We start from the raw sequence: 18,870 nt of genomic DNA on the forward strand, positions 1-18,870 counted from the left end.
TCGTTCTGCCATTTTCTGTTATTCCATTCACTAAATACTTTTGCTAAAACCTATGACTGCTGGCTCATTAAACTTTACCTAAGATCAGCGTTTGGCATCCACTCCCACTGGCTTTACACTCAGCAGATTTGCCTCATTTGATGCAAGGTGAATTTATAGAGGATATCCATCAAATAAGTGTAGCGCGCGTGATTAAAAAGTCATTTCTGGTGCCTTTAAAAACACATTTGTACACACCTCTAGCTGCCTTTGTTAGGTTCTGGCACAGGCGTAGTTGGTGAGCGGTGCCATCTGGGATATTTAATCAGATCTTTATGTTTTTTTTTCGCTGTGCTCCAGATGTTGTAGCTGCGTAAACAGTAGCGGACAAGAGTCTCGCTGCGGTGAAAACATCTGGGAGAACGACGTGGAGATCAATGGATTTGATGTGGCTTTATTACAGGGAATATGGGAGGGTTCGAAGATTTGGGCGAGGATTAAGACCAGTGAGTAACTTTGATAAACTGAGAAGACAGTTATTAGAAAAAGGTCCATACTCCTGTAGTCCCTGGCAGGTGGGTAATATGGCTTTTTAGGGTTTTAGTTTACATAGGTACACCATGTAATTTTCCTGAAGTACACCATCTGCTTGTCTCCATAATGACAATGATGTTTAGCTTTGCCAGGAATGGTCCGCAATATGGCATTAACATGATAAATCTTGCATCTATTCGAATAATGTTTTAATGCTGAAAAATACCTTGAAAACGTGCTTTTCTTAATGTGAGTGGGCTTGCCTCTTCACAGAACTGGCTTGTAACTTGGTGCGGTGCTGTTACCTGGTAGTGTTATGTGCTTGGCTCTATGTAAGATAAATACACTACCAACATCTCTATGGAAAGAAGTGGGTGGTGGACCTTCAGGAAAATAAATGAATTACTAATTACATAGGCTAGAAAAGCTTCATCATCATGCCAATGTTTTTACTCATTAAAGCAGCAGATAGAATTGGTTAGGAAACTCATTTGGCCTTATTGTCTCTGAACTACACATTTGAAAGTACTGTAATGATGTCATATTTTGTGTTTAGTTCAGAGTTGACACCTTTTGTTGTTCTTGTAACTGTTTATGTCTTGGTCTTGTTCTTGTTGTTCTCCTCGTTCGCGGCCTCCTCGTTCGCGGCCTCCTCGTTCGCGGCCTCCTCGTTCGCGGCCTCCTCGTTCGCGGCCTCCGAGTTCTCATTCTTCTTCGTCTCGTTGTTCGTGTTCTTCTAGTTTGCATTCTTCTCGTTTACGTTCTCCTCGTTCTTCAACTTCGCGTTCTTCCCCTTCGCGTTCTTCCCCTTCACATTGTTCTCATTCGTATTCTTCTCGTTCGCATTCTTCTCGTTCTCCTCATTCTCATTCGCGTTCTTCTCGTTTGTGTTCTTCTGGATCGCCTTCTTCTCGTTCGCGTTCTTATTCTTGTTCTTCTCATTCTCGTTTTTCTCATTTGCGTTCTTCTCATTTGCGTTCTTCACATTTGCGTTCTTCACATTCGTGTTCTTCTCATTCTCATTCTTCTTGTTCGCGTTCTTCTCGTTCGTGTTCTTCTCGTTCGCGTTCTTTTAGTTCGCATTCTTCTCGTTCTCGTTGTTTTTCTTCTTTTTGGAGACTGGCTCTAATGAGTTGAGACTGTTATTGTTCTGCTGTTGTTTTGTCGTGGGTTACAGCCTACAGTAGCCCTTGTGATCAGAAAATAAAGAACCAGAAGAAATCCAGCATGTTTCCTTACACCAGAATAAGGAAGTTGTTAAGGAAGATTCAATAGTAAAACATTAAAAAAGCCAGTATTACAAAATGTACGCAGTCGGACATGTAAGTTCAATTAATATCCTTAGTGCTATTTAAAGCCTTTATTCACAATTGGGATATTAAATCAATGAACCTCGATTTACCACTGTAATGTATTGATGTCACGGTTAATTTCTCCAGGCAGATCTACATTACGCTCTATACTGCTTTATGCCCTATGCGATGCCCTTGTAATCATTATTTAAACTGCCCCCCCAGTGTGTGAATGAGTGGTGTGAAAGCATTCTCCTCCACTGAAGCTGACTTTGCAAAGTACTACAATCCTAATACAGGGGCAGGGAGCAGACACACACCTCCTCGGGCGTTGCTACGAAGTTGATGGCCGTGTAGTAGCGATCGTCCTCCTGCGACAAGCTGAAGGTGAACTGGTAGTCGATCAGGAGCGTGTCTGAGCAACGAGAAGAAAACAAAGAAATGCATTCATGAAAGAGGTTTGAAAGTTGCAGAAGAACTGAGCAGAGCGGTGGTTATCTTACAGAAACCACTGGCTGTCACAGATGTAGATGTGTCACCTTGGTATCAGCGCAAAGCATAAAGTGGATTCTGAAAGTTTAGAAGCTGAAAGAAGTGAAGGAAGCTAGGAGCTGCCAGTAGTGGTGGTGGACCGCAGCAAAATGGGTCAAATGAAGGTCGAAATGTCCATGGGTTTCAGAATAATGATGAATTAGGAACATTGTCAAAGTGACCAACAATTTAAATCAAAATATCCAACTGTTTGAATGGGAAAAGTACTCAAACTGTGGCATATAAGAAGCTAAAAACATGAATATTTATATTCTCAGTTATTTCAATTAGAAACTATGATCAATGTGGTTTCAAATTTTGCAAGATTTCACTAAAAAAAAGCTCACAAGGACATAGTGTTTAATTCAAATAGGACTGGCAGATTAATCGCTTCTTTTCATATAACTTTTTTACCAATTAGTCAGTGAAACTACTACTTTTTGGGTGACTAAATTCTCTGGCTTTACCGCTTGTGACAATAGAAAAGTTTCACATGAATCGGAATTGGACCTTTGAAACTTTGACTGTAGTAGTGCAGAGTTTTGCTCTATAATCAAAAGGTGACTAGTTATTTTCTGAGCCATTTTTCAAAAAGTTACAGTAACAACTACATGTCAGAGTTAAATCTGGTTTCAGCAAACAAATATTTGAAAGGAAGACACAAAAATTCTCCAATTAATGTGACTGTACTTCTCCATATCAAAGTAGAAAGTATGAATTCTTAAAATATGCTATTTCCATTTATGAAATTCAAGTATCAAGTATCATAGAAACCAAACAGCTAATTTGGAGCAAGGCTGTTGAAGGTAATGCCCCTTCCTGTCCACACTGCTGCCAACGTTGCTGCTAATCTTGATTTTACAGACACAATAGCGAAATAAAAACACCACGATCATGTAGAGTGGGTTAATACGAAGATTTTAAAACCAAAATGACGAACTGCTTGAGCCAGAAGCACACCCATGCTCATCTATTTGGAATGTGGCTAGCAGGTTAAACATGTCCATTTATATATCAAGTCCTTGTTTTGAAGACATTTTTGCTTTTAAGTGCACTAAATATGCAAATAAGACTACTTATTTTAGGTGAATTTATTATTCAGTGATGTGGACTATGTATTATTTTCTTAGAAACCGGAGTATTTAAAATGAGGATGTTGGTCACTGATGTAGAAATTTGCAAAAGGAAAAGGCTAGAAATATTAGCAAGCAGCACTGTACCAAAAATCCAACCTTGAGTGCCCTTTAACACCCAGACACTCTGTCATTTAGTAGATTCTTCAAATGTCAAATACCAATTTGATCCTCTCCTGTTCAAAACTAAATGAACAAAGTGCTAGCGCTGGTTGCTGGTGGTGAAGCCAATTTGTTGTGTTCTTGATTCTGTAAAACCTTTGACACCAAATTCAACATCCCAGCCACTCTTGGGGCAGATGCTTTTGATACATTCTTTTCTGGCAACAACAATGTTTTTGTCCTTGGTTGCTTCTTTCTTTTGCAACAATGGCTGCTGTTTCAGGTTTGCCCAAAACTGGAGCCAAGGGCAAACATTACTTGTTTTGGCGTTTCTATTGAAAAACAGAACATTAAAAAGAAAAAGGTTTGAACCAACCAGAGTCCTAAAAAGAGGACACATAACAAAAATACCAAAGCACAAGAATGTAGGGAAAGTAGAATGAGTTTTTGTGGTGTGTGCCAGTCTTGCCAGTTTAGTCTAATCGAAGTGGTTGGAGGCCGCTAGACACACAGAAAAGACATAACAACATGACATACATACAGATGGTATTACGAAGGTTAGGTCAAAATGATCCATAATAATACAAATAAAGATTTATGCTAAAGAAAGCCATAACTGTGCATATATATATATATATATATATATATATATATATATATATATATATATATATATATATATATAGGTTGTGTGTGCGTGTATATGTGTATATATACATATGCACATATATACATACGTACACACACACACACATATATATACATATATATATACACATATACATATACACATATACATATACATATATGTATATATATATATATACACACACACACACACACACACACACACACATACATATATACATACATATATATAATTGCCACCAAGTCTACTACTGAATGGTTGCCATGTAATAGTAGACTATAGTAGTATTAGCAGTAGTAACTACATGAAAAACTGGAAATTTTAGTGTACTAATGAATTCTTAAAAATAATTAGCAGTATTTCACTTTAAGTTGAGAGTCCTCTTTCACCTCTGCTTTCATGTGAGAGTAACATTTGGATTTAAAGATTTCTCCTTACAAGCTGTGACTTTTCAAGCATAACATCAAACATGAAGCAAGGACCAGGTGTCAGGACATTGCTGTGGTCTTCAGAAAAACCCTATGGTAGTCCTACTTTGGCCTGGTCTAATTGGGATCAGACTTGACTTACAGTAGCATGTTCCTTTGAGCGGGTTGCCTTGGTACCGGTTCTCCACTTCACACCTAGATGAGAGAGAGGCAGAGGATTAGACCGACACAAATGGGACAAAGAAAGTGGAGGGGAAAGAAAAGTGAAAGACTTGGAGTAGAGTGGATAAAGAAAGATTTAAAGACTGATAAATCCTAAAGAAAGGAGCTTGTGAAGAGGTCTGACATTTGGGAAGTCACAAATCAGGAAACGCCAGAATCACCGACAGCATTATTAAGTGCCAATCACTCAACAAATTTGAAGTCCGTTTCTTTCGCCCTATAGTAGATTATCTGCCCATCAATAAGCAGTGTTTTGCTTCCTATGGGAAAAATACAAGGAAATGGAAGTGTGTATTCACTGTTGAGCTCATCTGACATGTTTAGTACTAACACAAATAGCAACAAGAAGTCTTGGGCAGTTTAGAAATTTCTTTTTTAAAGAAACTGTACTCAGAGTCGTTTTCTAGCACTATACATTTATTCCTACTTCAGTAATATCTTTATTGACATAGCAGTACTCTTACTTGAGTAAAAGATCTACTTATTGTGACCAAGTGGCAAAAGCTTTAAATTGAAAATATTAAATTATGAAAACAATTGCTTTTCTTGCACCACTCCTTAGTAGTAGTAGTTTCTCCAAATATTTTTTCACTCAAGTAATTTTTTTGTGATCACTACTATTTTGAAGTAACAATACTTGAATACAATATTTGGCTACTCTACCCATCTCTGGTGATAAAACAAAGTTACATATGTAATTACGGTTCTATGAATCCCAGATGACAGCCAGAGGACGGTGCTGAAAGCACATACGTACAGAATCTTCTTGCAAAACTGTAAGGATCCTGAGAGACAAAGTGTCTCTGGCGATTATCCAGGATTCACAGAACCGTAGTGACATACGTAACTTTTGATCTTTCTCATCCCTCCTGACCGTCAGAGTGTGGTGCTGAAAACACTGACTAATACCAGCTACATCACGAAGAATCTCAATAGCTAATAAAAAAAAACACTTGAGATCCACCTGTGCCAAAGGCTCAAGTGGAGGGCCACATAAAGATTCCAAAACCAATGACCAATCCCATACTAAAGCTTTTTGAGTAGTTTGTGGGCACAACCTACAAGCACCCCAGAGAAAAAGAGAAACCAAATTATAGCTCCCAACTGTTTAGAACCAAACTTGATAATGTACGGCAGCAACATACACATTAAGAGTGGATGGAGACCATCCGTCATCCAGGAGAAACTGGAGGAACTCTAGGATAACAGGCACTTAACAAGACAGTGGATCCTCTCCAGAGGCAGAACACCACTCGGCAAACAGCTTCCACCTGTTCCCAAACTGCTGACGAGTGGAGGCCACTGGCATTCAAGTGATTTGTTGAACAGGAATCATTGACACTGCTGCTGCTCAGGCCAATGACCACACCCAAAGTTGGAGCTGTTGATGACTGGGATGCCAAATTCAACCCTCCAACTGAGAGAGATCTCTCCTGACCAGCAGATGCCACGAGAGACTTACAGCAACCATGGTCATGCTGGCCAGCAATAGCCTGTGGGCCTCTTGGAGAACCTGTGTAGGGTTGGCCCTGGGGCCAAGTGTGTACCAGTGCATCCTGTCCTAGACAAGCTGGTGAGAACCAAAGGACAGTGAGTAGACTCTTCTGAGACCGAATAAGAACATGCTTTCCTCTTAGGTATGGTAGAAAGCTCCTGAGAGCCAAATAGACAGCATGCCACTCCAAAACATTTATGTGGTTCACTGGAAGACCAAATCCCCTCAGATGGAGAAATAGGGGTCCTCAAACTGTGCATGTGCGAAGGGAATATTCAGTGCTTTCAGCACTGCCCTCTGGCGTCAGGAGAGGTGAAATAGAATACATTTCCTCTGCCATAATAATATATCGGTAAGCTTAAGTCTGTTTTTCTAAAAAACAACTTTCATACTTTGAGCGAGAACTAAATAAGCCAATGTGATTTAACACAGTGCCATAGAGTGTTCCCCAAATGAAGAGAAGGTGCGAGTGAAACGGGCAGAAACACAGACAGGTGTGAACTCACAGGTGGCAGCGGTCGCCCTTGATGCCTTTGGTGGTGCAGAAACACTTCCCAGTGTTTGGGTTACACATGGAGGCATGGCCGTTACACTTACATGCTGGAGACACACACAAGCAGAAATATTACAATACAATACATATATCTGTATACATCTGTCTCTTTGTCGACTAAAGTGGTAATTATTAATTACTTTAGTAGTAAACTAGTCAGGGCTATTGCTTTGAAATGTAGTATTTTAACAGAAATTCTGGTTAAAAAAAGAAAGGAAAACATCAGCTGAGGACCTTTTGATAAGATAGTAATTTTCTAGTATAGAAAATGAGGAAAAGTTTTAATAACTTGGCTGTTTATAAAGTTTAAGAAAGAGATTTTGCCCTGAGCAAGCTTTACAAGAAAGTAGAAAAGCAAATGTTTCTTAAAAATCAAATGCATCTCTCTTGAGCCATTTTGATTTTGTCGTGGCTCTGCACAGTGTAAATAATGATTAACAACTGTACAATTAGTTGGTAGCTTGTTCATTTGTTTGTTAATTGTTTTAATAGTCGTGATTAGTCCAATTCACTGCAGCTGTTAAATAACTGTTTAACATGTTATTTTACCACTTCATTTTCTAATCAGTGGCATTTGACAGTTTAGATGAGCTGAAGCTATGAAAAAACCAGGAGACCAGTGCTCTTATCTAGTACAAGAGATATATGATTTTCACATTATGTTTTAATTGCTAAAGGTTTATCCAATGACTAATTCAGGCTTTAAAAGAGAATCTTATGTGGCCTCCAGACATTCGCTGTGAGGTCAGATGACACAAGGACCACAGACAAACTTCAGCCTTGGTTTGTTCAATTGTGTAACAGTGAACTAAATCAAAAGGATGTGTAAAAAAGTATTCTGAGAACATTTCATAGCTAAACACACTCAATTTCTAGATTTTCAGACATATGTGAGATATTAGGCTTTGAATTACAGTCAGATTAAAACCTGCGTCACGCTTCGGGAGCAGATAAAAGCGCTCCGCCTGTTATAGTTATCGCTAAGAGGTAACAGCTCCCTTTGAAGTCTGTCAGTGCAGTTTTAGGTAAGTGAGAAATAATGAAGACACGTAAACATCAGTTATAGTCCCGGGGAGCATATGCTGTGGTATCGATCAACTGTCACTGATCAAGTAAATGTATTCATCCCATGAGGCTGACAATAGTAATTCATATCCCAAATCCACAAAACATGTGAGACAAACAGGTGATATATTGGTAAGGTAAATTAAACTGTCCAACAACTCAATTGATTTGTTGTCCTAATGACAGCCTGTCACAAGTAAATCTTTATTATCCCCAGGGAGTGTTTTTTACAGTACTCTGCAGACAGGAAAATGGCTGACATAAACCGCACTGTAAAACATTGACAAGTTAAATGAAGCTGGTGGAGTGACTGGATGATTTAGTGCAGCGGTTTTCAAACTCCGGTTGCAGTAGCATTGGCAGTGCACAGGCTCCTTCTGGTGGTATGAAGAATGAATGCTGTCCTGTTTAAGCTATGAATGACTTGCTGGTCCCATTTTGGGCCAAGGTTTTAGTCCTGGTTTGGGTTAAGGTTTCAATCCTTCTTCCTGTTAAGTTTTAGTTCAGGCTTGGTATTATTTTTTGTATGAAGATTGAATAAATATACTTTTATTCTACCATAATATGCTCATAGGTGTATTCTCAGGTAGAGGTGAGTAGATTCACAAATGGTGCAAACAAGCTGAGATATTCGGCTGAGAAATTCATTCATATTCGTCATAGTCTAGCCCTAGTCCAAGGTATACGTTGGTCTGATTAAGATACTAAAAGAGCCACATACTTTCTGCAGTCCAGTAGAATTCTGTAGTTTTTAGTTCTCGTGTGTATGTGTATATGTGTGTGAGTGTGTGTGTGCGATTACTCACGTTGGCAGCTGCCTCCATTGGTGGGGTCGCCGTAGAAACCAGAGATGCAGCTCTCGCAGTGTCGTCCGGTCGTCAGGTCTTCACACTTCTCACACACGCTCTCATTCACGCACTGACTGTGGCCATTGCACTGACACGCTGCAAAACATATTACAAATCATTTAGACGCGTGAGTAGAAACAACAAACTGGTCAAAATCTGGTTGATATAAGGAAATTTGCTAAAAAAATGTCAACACATCATAATGTATTTTTGCATGGGATTTTCTAGTCTATGCATTCTTTGATCAATCAATTAAAAAGCATCTTGTTAAAAATGTATCAGTAATTGTGTAATGGATATTAAGACGTTCTTTTGAAAATATGGAACATTTTTGTGATCTCAGTTCTATAGGTTCTCATATGGGACATTATTGTGCAATTAACAAATTAACTAAGAAGACCAATTACAATACACACAAGCTTTAGATTTACAAAATAACTTGCAACACACAAAAAATGAAACCTGTATTTGAAATGGTGGCTACAGTTTACCTGGGCAGTGTATGAAGGACCAGTTGTACTTGGCCTCACTGGGGCACATGGTAGCGTTGAGCGCAGGGTGGGGGCTGGGGGGCAGACCGGGCAGAGTGGAGGGAGCAGGGACAGAGGTCTGGAACGGCCCGCGGTAAGAGCCCTCGATGCACTGCCCCCTCCCCGTGTTACTGGGGTCTGTGCACCACCCGCACCCTGGCTGATCCAGGCACTGGCCACACGTACGGTATCCAGAGCAGTTCTCCGCTGCAGGGAAGACGAAGAAATGTGAAGTATTATTATATAGTATTATTTTAAACCTACTTAACTATAATAATTAACTTTATATGGCATTAGGATAGCACTTGATTTTGTAATTAACTGACTAAAACAGTTACTACTGAGGTGTTAAGATGTTCCGTTATGATATCAAAGTGTTATTTTTAGTATAACGAAGTGTTTTAATATAAAGTATGATCTAAGTCATTCAGAGCTTGAGCAGAGCCAGGCTGATTTCCTGTTTCTGCTTTGTGTCTTCATTATAGATGGAAGTTAAGCCTCCTGATGTCAGCTCCACTGCTCATCTAAACACAATATTGATCTTTACACTCGAAACCGCCAATACGAGAGAAGAGGTATTCACTGTATCTTCTCCAGCGCATCAAACAATCATGCATACTCACAGAATACTATGATTCTTGAGTGTTTAAATGTACGTTAATGTATTGACTGGTCTGTGCTGCCGTCTTGGCCCAAACTCCCGTCAAAAAGACACAATCGCAATGGGAATTACGGTAGATTTTTTTGTTTTTTTGTTTTGTTTTTTCAAAAAGATCAGAATCAGAAGACTTTTATTGCCATCGTCAGTGAACACAGCTCACAGACTAGGAATTTACTTTGGTGATAAAGTGCAACATAAAAACACACAGAATAAATACAAATACAATACAAAATACAATAAATGCAAAAAAGATATGTTTAAAGATAAAATTAAATACTTAGAGGTAGAAAATATATACAGCAGCATCAGAAAAACAGTGCAACAGCAAAAAGATTCTGACTGTTCAAAATATACCGCATGAAATTTGACTGTTTCCTGTTGTTAAAGTATACAAGATAATGGAGCGTACATTATCTGCTTGTCTCCATGGAGATCTTATTGGTTTGCCTGAATTAAACTGTAATTAAACTTTCAAACTATCAAAGCTGACTAACTTTTAAACCATCATTCCCCATGGAGACAAGCTAGTGGTCCCACTAGGTCAATTTTTGCTGTAAAAATACCTGCGTGGTGTAATACATGGATATATTTAAAATCATACTGTAACACTCCAGGTAAATCAGAAGTTATAGTGGAGATTTAACCCAATGTTGTACACGTGACCTGTTTCCATAAATCATATCTCCATCACCATAGACTGTTTTTTGTGATCAGCTTTCAGTAGCGTAGTGTATTTTAATTAAAGATAACAAATAAAGGTCACACAGCAACTAGAAAAGCTCCACTGCTCCATGTGAATATGTAAACGAGGATTATAAAATAGGCCGATATAAGAAAGTACCAGTTTATTTTTGACTTGAATGCAAATTTTTTAAACTACTTCAACATACTATCCTATATAGGCTTTATAAATAGTATGAACTGATTCAGATTTTGCACATACGATGCTTCTCCTGCTGCAGAGATTGACCATTGGCTTATTGCACTGTATATCTTTAGTTGTAGTCCCAAAGGGTACCTCTGGCAGTGAGTGGATATTTGCACTTAAACGACCAACTATGTTACAGAAATTGAAATTGTTCTCCGCTTTCCCACAGAGGCACATAGCAGCCGTTCTGATGAAACACGGCATTTTAACACATAGGAGAGCTAGACATTTAAACGGCAATAGAGTTTGAACAGATTGGCCGGCGTGTGCTTTTAGCCTGATAAAATGGATTACGTGAATGGAAGAACATTTACAGCAAGAAAATGATTACGTGAGAGGACTTTTTATGCATTTTTGATTTCCTAAATGATTGCAAAAATGAATTACACCTGAGTAGTCGTAGGAAATATACGTGTTTAAATCTCATCTCTAAACAGTTCGAGTGCACGATTTCACACTGCAGAGTCTACATTTCTATACAAGGCCAGGAGTGATGCGTTCAAAGACAAGTTACAGAAAATGAAATGCAGAAGTGAGATTTATACCCATTTAAAAACATATGGTTCTTGTTTAACTTATGGGTTTTGAATAGGTTTGAAGATGCTTAAGGCAAGATACAGTGTCTAGAGTTTCGATGGATACAAAAACAGAATTAGTGTAATATTGAATCAACACCTGTGGAGATATTTTTGACTTGTGAGGTCTAACTGTCAAGGTGTTGCTGTTTAACATTAATTCAAAATGTCAGACATGATGATGAGGAGTGTCTTTGGGGATTTAAAAATGTATTTATTTTCTATTTTTATGTCATTTTAAGTTTGATCTCTCGTTATTTAGGTCCCAAATCTAATGCTATCAAATATTTTCATTGATTTGTGCGTCTACAGTACACCAGCCTCTCACAAAATACACTTAACATACATGTAGATAGACAGTTTATGTAATTTTATTGATCATTTATTTATGAAGTTAATTATAAAAAGTGAAATGACTGTACTTTATAACGATGAAAGAAAGTTACCAGACCTATGCCAGAACATACTCAGGAGCTGATGATTTGCTGGGGAAAACTTTGGAGAGCAAAAGCCACAAAGACAATTCACTCATTCTGTCTAAACCACTAGATTTAATGTACCCAGTGTCTGTTGGATGTTTTTCATTGATCAGAAATCCTGATTATCCAGTTATAACACTGTGCCTGCGACTGTCTTATTTCACCACATTAAAACCTCTCTTTGGTACTTTCCTATACATTTTTATTGTATTATATAATAACAGATACTACAAATGCTTGGTTTCAGATGATATCACACAATTCTATAGGCCAATAATATTTAATACAGATGCTTCTTTGTTGTAATGCAAGAAGTGAATTGGTCTAGTCACTGAAGGAAAGCATCAGGATAAACATTTGTGAATTACTATTAGAAATTTCATGGCAATTTCTAATGTTATAAAAGGGAAAATCTGGCCCTTGCCCCCCATTTGAGAGAATAAGAGTCACATTCAACTTCAACTTCACTTTATTTGTGTCCCCCATGGGGCAATTAGTTTTACAGCAGAGAGAATACAAAAAAGACAAACACATATAAAAACACTGAAAGGACACACACACACACAAAAATTCTAATTCTAAATCTGAACAACACAAACCCACACCCTCGTTACCCCGGGACACTGACAGAATGGACTTACGTGGACATGCGTTCATGGTGTACCACTCCATACACTGTCCGAAGGGGAAAGAGGCGACGTATGCGTTTGAGTCCACACACTGCTTCATGTTACTGCACCACATGCACTCCGAGCTGCCGGTGGTGCACTCGCTGCAGGTCGCTCTCATGGCACACGGCACACGGCACTGCTTTGCGCTGTGGTTGGCTGGGAAAACAAAGCAAAACAGTAAAAGGTTTATCTGGTTACATTCACGTGGCATTAAAACATTCTGAAGGGCCTTTAGTTTAAATCTGAGGTTTAGGTCAGGGCAAAATTATATTATATTTGTCTTTTAAATGTCAGATTAAAGATGTTTTGACTTGCTTTAAAAAGGTGAATATCGGTAGCCACACCAAATGTTCTGTCACCACAAATCAACAAAAGAATTTCATACGATAACCAGAGAGAATTGGGGTTAAAAACTGTCTAGTTTTGTCAAATAGGTTATCTATAGTACAGGCGTAGGTCTCTGTTAACATGTTGGCTGTTATACAATATGTATTTTCTCTTATCCTGTGCAGTTATAGTGGACTTCATCTTCAAAGCTAAGAGACGGCTATTTGCATATCAAAGTATGTCAAATAACTAATAAAAAGCACCTTTAGCCAATTTATTTTTGCATGTATTTGAGCAAAATTTTAGATAATTTCATTGTCCAAAAAAACTGCACGGTTAGCATGCTAGTTGTCATTAGCTTTACTGCCACAGCAAAACTCCACGCTGGTGTCAGAGCTTTGAAAACCAATTACAAACTCATTGGGGGGAATAATTAGGTTGCTTGGAACGCAGAAGGTAAGTGGGGAATAACTTAGAACAAGCTCATTTTAAATGGTTTGCATTGGCCCAGTTTTTCGTGTTTTTAAGACAGTAAAAATCTGGCACAGCATCTTTAAGTGATTGCCGTTTCAGTAAAGAGTGAGAGATTAGGAGACTCACCTGGCCGCTCACACAGGCTGCCATTCACTGGGTTAATGCAGGTCTGAGCTTTGAGTCCACTGGAGGCTGGTTCGGCCAAATAGCCACAGAATCCTGCGTCGCTGGGTTCTCCTGGCAGCCACTGTAGAGACGTGTTTGTGAACGGGGACATGTCCTCCCAGCACCAGTACGACACGTTTATCTTCCTCAGGCCCACCCATGGAGTCATCATTGCCTTGTACTGCAATGACAGCATGCGCACTTTTTAGTTTGAGAGGGGAAAAAATGTATAAAATGTGACAATGTACTGGATTGAACAACAATCACCTATATTTTGAAAGATAGTGGCCAAAGGGACCCCCGCAAAAACTGCTCTTACCCATTTATCTGACAATCACAATTGGGCCCATGTAACACTGTTTTCATAACTTTTCTCCGAGCAACTCTGAGCTGAAAATATTAACATGCAGCTCAATATATCCTCACAGCTTACAGATGTCATGAAGACAAGATCCATTTTTCATGTCACAGTGAATGTAACGCCTGCAGTCTGATCATGGAAATTGCAAATATATTATAACGTTGACATTAAACTTTTGGTACAAAGGTGCTGAAATATAAAGAATTTAGAGACATTTATATTGTCATCCATTTGGTGGATATACTTTTTGTCTTGTGCATATGACCCATCCTTCAGTGTCAGGAGCAGCACCCCAGGACACATCTCCATGATCTTGTTGCTAGACTTGGTCAGCACTACCTTAGCTGGAGGATTTCACCTATTATATCTCATCATGCATGTGTTTTGGGTTGATGGGGGAAACCGGAATGGCTGGAGCAAACCCACTCAGACAAAGAGAGAGCATGCAAACTGCAGAAAGCGGCCCCAGAACGCGAACCACGAAGGCATTTGTTCAGGTCTGGCAAAGAAGTTAAATGCTCATTTTATGCCTTGTCCGTATCAAAACATCTCATCTGAGCTAAACACAAGTAAAAGCATAACACCTATCTGCACCTTGAACAACTCCTGCCCCTCCATGTAAACACTGCAGATCATATCTTTATATTATGGTTGTTATTGCGAGTGGCAGAGGTAAAATGGAGATAAGTAAAGCTGTCCATCAGTCTGTCCTTCACACTTTCACCTCCCTGCGTGGCGCCTGACCTGCTTGGGATGATCTAGTCTCGACTGCGCGGGAGAGTCAATGGCCCTGTATAGATTTGGGGCTGTTTGCTCTAGCGGAGCGCGCAAGAGATGTCCGAGCTTTGAGGAACTGTTCTGTTAATGGGAGATTTGTTTCATGCTCACTGGCCCACGAAAACCGCAGACAAAACATCCCTCTGTCGCTCACCTATTGACAAAAACGAAATCCCAAAACAAAACGAAAAAAGCAAGTAAGCCGAGAAGTTTTGGGGAAGAGTTTGTTTTCATTTTGAAAGACAAATACTCAGCCTTTTTTTTTATAGTATTAACTTTTTATTAACCTTTACATCTCTGTTACTAATTAGCTATAATATTAAAGGTGCACTGGGTGGAGGAGCTGGAGGGGCCACCGCTTACTGGATGCCATGAACGCTGGAATGTCCCACAGTATGACTTAAAATTCATCTTCATCATCTTGCATTTTTTCAAAAGATGTCTTTAGTCCACAGCAGTATACAACACAGGCAGACAAATATTCACGCACACAGTTTAGACTCGGAGGCTCAGCAAGCACATTTATAAGAGTAATCAAGGGGAAGAAGCTGGAGAGAGCTTTCTTTTGGTAAAATAATTTAAAGCGAAAGGAAAACCACAAATTTCCAAGAGAATGTCAAAACGATGGCACCTCACTGGAAAAAAACAGTTTCACCTGGTTGACTCAATAAAAATAAAATCCAAAGATTTCCTCGCAAGTGCTTTAACTTACACTTAGCAGTATTTAAAGCAGACTAAAAATGCACCAGCAGACATACTTTTAAAGGCTCATTTGTTCTTACCACCACACTCATGATCTGCAGCTCCTTCAGCACGAAGTCGACCTTCTTCTGAGTGGTGAGAGAGGCCAGGACGGCGTTGTGGCTGCGACAGGCCAGTTTAGCGTTGTCATAAGAGTCTTTGGCTGTGATGAACTTTAGACAGGAGTTTCCAACGAGGTGCCAGCTTTCTCCACAAACGTTCTCTGCAAAATAAGGAAATTAGTATTAGAAAAATTTAAATCAGTACTAATTAATGTCAGTGTAACCCGTCGTTCATCCAGTAGTGTTCATGATAGAAAAGGTCCAAATGTTCTTCACAATGAGCACAATGTTTTAGAAATAGACCAGACCATTTGTGATGTTTTTAAATGTAGTGACCTTACATGATTAAAGAGTAGTGTAAGGCAATATGTCTTCTATAGGATTGTTGTGTTACACTTATATTTAGATGTTTTTTGTTGTGTAGTTTTGTTGTGTAGTCGGTTATCTGAAGGGTGTTCTTGTCAGGATTCATCGATTTTCCATATAACCAGCAAGTTATATCTCACAGTAGGATAGCTGTACGAATTTTAGACTTAAAAACATCAGGTTTAAGTGCAAAAATAATTTTGGAAGATATATGGCCCAAGTCTACAGTGTGGTATTGATATTGATTTTCTATCTTGTGCTGTATGCCAAATAAACAGCAGATGTTTTGGTTGGACACACTCGGCCCCTCCTGTGTGTGCTGTACCGGGCAGAGAGATGCACTCCTGGTTCCTGGGTTCCCACTGACAGTTCTGGTCCACGGCGCAGCTCTTACAGCTCGTTTTCTTGTTGCAAACGTAAGTAGGGTTGTCCTTTGGGCAGCCGTCAAACTCTGAGACTGACCCCTAAAATATCACAAAATAGAATGACATTGTTTAGTTTTCCTACAAAAATTAGAACAGATTTAAGTTTTGCCCATAAAACTGGACTCATTTCTGCCTAATTCATTTGGACCTATAAAATTGTACTCACTTTCATGCAGAAATTGAGACGAACATAACGCACACATATTTTTTTTTTATTTTTTATGCTTTATGCCAGATTGCTTTCTGATGCATCCTTCTATATCTGTTTTGAGGGTATTCATATATGTCATAAAAATAAACAAATAGAAACTGCTCTAAATTCACACTATGTACTATTCATGCTGTATGTGTGATATATGGATGTGTCTGTACTTTAATTAATCAAGTGTTTTTTCCATTTTCCACAATGTTCCAATTCATTTACATCTAAGAATGAGATAAAATGTTATTTTACTGAACGTCAACACAATTTTATTAAAAATCTGAAAAGACTGAATGACCTATTACCACAGAAATCCCAAAGACACACAAACAAACCAGAGGAGACATACGAGCCCCCTGCGTGTGCCGTTTCGAATCTAAATGAGCCCAAATCTAATCTCCAGTTGATAAATCAGATTTGGAGCTGGGATGGAGAACGTGCTTCATCAGTCATTTATTTAATCATTATTCAAATACGCCAACATGTCTTAATTTATAACTGTGAGCGAATTACAGGCTGCACGTTATTTAAATGTGTCTTGTTACTACATTTATTTTCTCTTTTAATCAGTGTAAAACAAGACATTGTTCACTTTACAGTCAGACACAAAAGCCCTGAAGCACAATGGCATTCAGAACAGGATTTAGCCATTTTCTATTTAAAAACATTGGCTGCACTGCGTTGTTTTACCAGGCTCTTTTAATTTGGCACTATATACAAGTTTGTGTTGCTGTTGTTTTTTAATGTAATCTCTGATGTAATTTAGTCTAGTTTAATCATAATGCATTAACATAAATATGATTTGCTTATGATGTACAGCGCGATAGTGGGAAATGGAACATAAAGTGTGGTGCCAGTTTCAAATAGTTAACCAAGTAGCCAAGCTTTAAGGGGTACAAGCTAATTTCTTATGTCTCTACAATACAGATGTAATACTTAAAGTACACCAAGCTGGAGGTGCAGCCCATTCAGAATGCTATAGTAGTTAATGGGCACCATAAGAACATTCTAGGTAGCAGCTGTGCATCTTGGTTGCCAGATGCAAACTGCAAAAAGTCGTTTTAATGGATACAAGCAAATGACTTTCTTTGATAAGGAGTTTGTAAGTTTTTTTAAGGTTTAAATCATTTGTTTATACATTATTTATATGTTTCAGTAGATGGCACAGGTGAAATCTGGCCCCTCCTCCCCTCGCCCCTCAATAAACCCCACCCTTCACTCGCCCCTGCCAACAGAGTCTAAAAATTCAGTGCATTCAATGGGAATCGGAAAATGCACTACCTTGTAAGCTACATATGTTTTGATGTTAAAAATAATACTTATTTCTAAAACTATAATAAGCTTGTAAATTAGATCCATCTTTTGCCTTTAGAAATTCAAAGTTTTAGTAGCCAAATACAATTTCCTATTAATCCAATTACAAATTGGGATTTTAAAGAGATTAGTTTTGTGTTGTTTGTTTTACCGAGCTGGAGGTGCAGTTGCTCGCCATGGAGACGCACTGTGTGGAGCACCACTGGCAGCCGTTGGTGTTGGCGGTGCAGCTGTAGCAGTCGGTGTACTGGTCACACCTCTCGTTATCAGCGTCTGGACACACGGACAACAGCTGCTTTAGGAAGTGAAATGTACACAAATATGGACTACAACAACATGCTCTGAATTTAAATTGCCTTCCTGATTAGTTTTGATTACACAGAAACACTTTCTAATAACTACACTTTAAGTCTTAATAAAGCATGAACAATGACTTAATTCACAATGGAAAAAACACACTAAGTAAGTAATTACTAAGCCCATTATTAAATGATTTGTTCATGCTTTATTAAAGCTAATTAAGATGTAGTTATCATAAAGTGGTACCATATATAGCCTAAAGTCTATCATGAATACTTAAAACACCCAGGCCTAGGCTGCTAGAGCACAGATGTGAATAGAGATCAGATGAATGCCCTTTGAGCTGTACAGGGTAAAACTGAGAGCTTTTTGGTGGACAGAAAGAAAAAAAAGAAAACTGTAATGGATCAAATGTGGAAAAACACTTTTTGCCACATTGCTCGGCCAAAAAACACTTAAATAAAGCGTGACTTCACTACTTTAACATCTTAAGGAATGAAAAACTTGTTCAGTTTTGAAGACAAACTGTTGCAGCATAGATAGAGACGTTTGTAAGTGGAGCAGGGTGAGGACCACAGCAGCAGCAGAGGCCAGACGCTGTATTAACTGTGTGGGAGGTTTCTGCTCCATAGTACTTTCTATCTGTTGACTGTGGTGGAGGGACGGGCTCTGAAAAATGAG

General features: G+C 38.7%; 1 protein-coding gene across 1 annotated transcript in view; it reads right to left on the reverse strand.

Moving 5' to 3' along the window:
* Positions 1-18,870, reverse strand: part of atrn (attractin) — a 162,274-nt gene that overhangs the window by 100,588 nt on the left and 42,816 nt on the right. Inside the window, exons 13-22 of the mRNA XM_033987846.2 lie at positions 18,041-18,162; positions 16,274-16,412; positions 15,562-15,743; positions 13,603-13,822; positions 12,646-12,831; positions 9,323-9,568; positions 8,790-8,927; positions 6,872-6,965; positions 4,791-4,843; positions 2,126-2,220 (exon numbers count right to left, since the gene is read on the reverse strand). Of these exons, the coding sequence (XP_033843737.1) occupies positions 2,126-2,220; positions 4,791-4,843; positions 6,872-6,965; positions 8,790-8,927; positions 9,323-9,568; positions 12,646-12,831; positions 13,603-13,822; positions 15,562-15,743; positions 16,274-16,412; positions 18,041-18,162 (1,475 nt within the window). The remainder of the gene's footprint in view (positions 1-2,125; positions 2,221-4,790; positions 4,844-6,871; positions 6,966-8,789; positions 8,928-9,322; positions 9,569-12,645; positions 12,832-13,602; positions 13,823-15,561; positions 15,744-16,273; positions 16,413-18,040; positions 18,163-18,870) is intronic.

This window comes from Periophthalmus magnuspinnatus, chromosome 22 (assembly GCF_009829125.3).
Source record: "Periophthalmus magnuspinnatus isolate fPerMag1 chromosome 22, fPerMag1.2.pri, whole genome shotgun sequence".
Lineage (NCBI taxonomy): Eukaryota > Metazoa > Chordata > Actinopteri > Gobiiformes > Gobiidae > Periophthalmus > Periophthalmus magnuspinnatus.